This window comes from Mandrillus leucophaeus, unplaced genomic scaffold (assembly GCF_000951045.1).
Source record: "Mandrillus leucophaeus isolate KB7577 unplaced genomic scaffold, Mleu.le_1.0 Scaffold984, whole genome shotgun sequence".
NCBI classification, from domain to species: Eukaryota; Metazoa; Chordata; class Mammalia; order Primates; family Cercopithecidae; genus Mandrillus; species Mandrillus leucophaeus.
Window position 1 is genome coordinate 1,733 of NW_012110741.1, and position 947 is coordinate 2,679.

The following is a 947-nucleotide window of genomic DNA, read 5'->3' on the forward strand; positions in this document are numbered from 1 at the left end:
GAACTCCTGACCTCAGGTGATCTAACAGCCTCGGCCTCCCAGAGTGCTAGGATTACAGATGTGAGCCACTGCGCCTGACCCACCTATTGAATTGTGTCAAGGATGTGTTGACAATAGGTGAAAAAGCAAAGACTAGAGAACTGCAGGCATAACTTGGAGTCCGGGGAACTTTAATTGCCAGTTGCATTATTATTTTACAAAGAACTCCTACAGAAAAAACTTTCTGGAGGTTTCCCCTATATACACAGCTACATTTTCTGCCGTGCTCACACTGTTATCAAAGCATGCGGCATCCAACCACAGACCATCAAGGGGCTTGATAATTGCCTCCTCCATATACTTTCTGAGGTTGGTCAGGTTTATAACCATTCATGTAACACAATTAATCCTTGTAACTGGGCCCATGGCCTCGTGGCTTGTCACCTTTTCCAAGCAGGTGCTCTTCTTCTTGGTTGCTGAGGTTTGCTGCGGCACCTTCCCTCTTTGCAGCGGGCTGGCCTGCACCATGTTGTAACCAGAAGAGCCCACTTCCCCGGGGACACGCCTTCTGTGCTCTCCACAGTCACGTCATGCTGCTGCTGTGCAAATGATGCCAACTATAAATCCCAGAAAGCGGTAAAATAATGCTGTGCCAGGCACAGTCGGTGAGGATTTAGAGACTGCTAACGTCTTTCCTAAGAAACATGGGTGACATCGGCCGGGCGCGGTGGCTGCTCACGCCTGTAATCCCAGCACTTTGGGAGGCCGAGGCGAGCGGATCAGGAGGTCAGGAGATCCAGACCATCCTGGCTAACACGATGAAACCCTATCTCTACTAAAAATACAAAAAAATTAGCTGGGCGTGGTGGCGGGCGCCTGTAGTCCCAGCTACTCCGGAGGCTGAGGCAGGAGAATGGCGTGAACCTGGGAGGTGGAGTTTGCAGTGAGCTGAGATTGCACCACTGCAC

At 50.8% G+C, this 947-nt stretch overlaps 1 protein-coding gene across 1 annotated transcript in view; it reads left to right on the forward strand.

Annotated features, from left to right (window-relative positions):
* LOC105532782 (spermatogenesis-associated protein 31A6-like) overlaps window positions 1-624 on the forward strand; it is a 2,137-nt gene extending 1,513 nt beyond the window's left edge. The window contains exon 3 of the mRNA XM_011971064.1: window positions 490-624. Coding sequence (XP_011826454.1) covers window positions 490-624 — 135 coding nt within the window. The remainder of the gene's footprint in view (window positions 1-489) is intronic.
* Window positions 625-947: the final 323 nt, after the last annotated feature.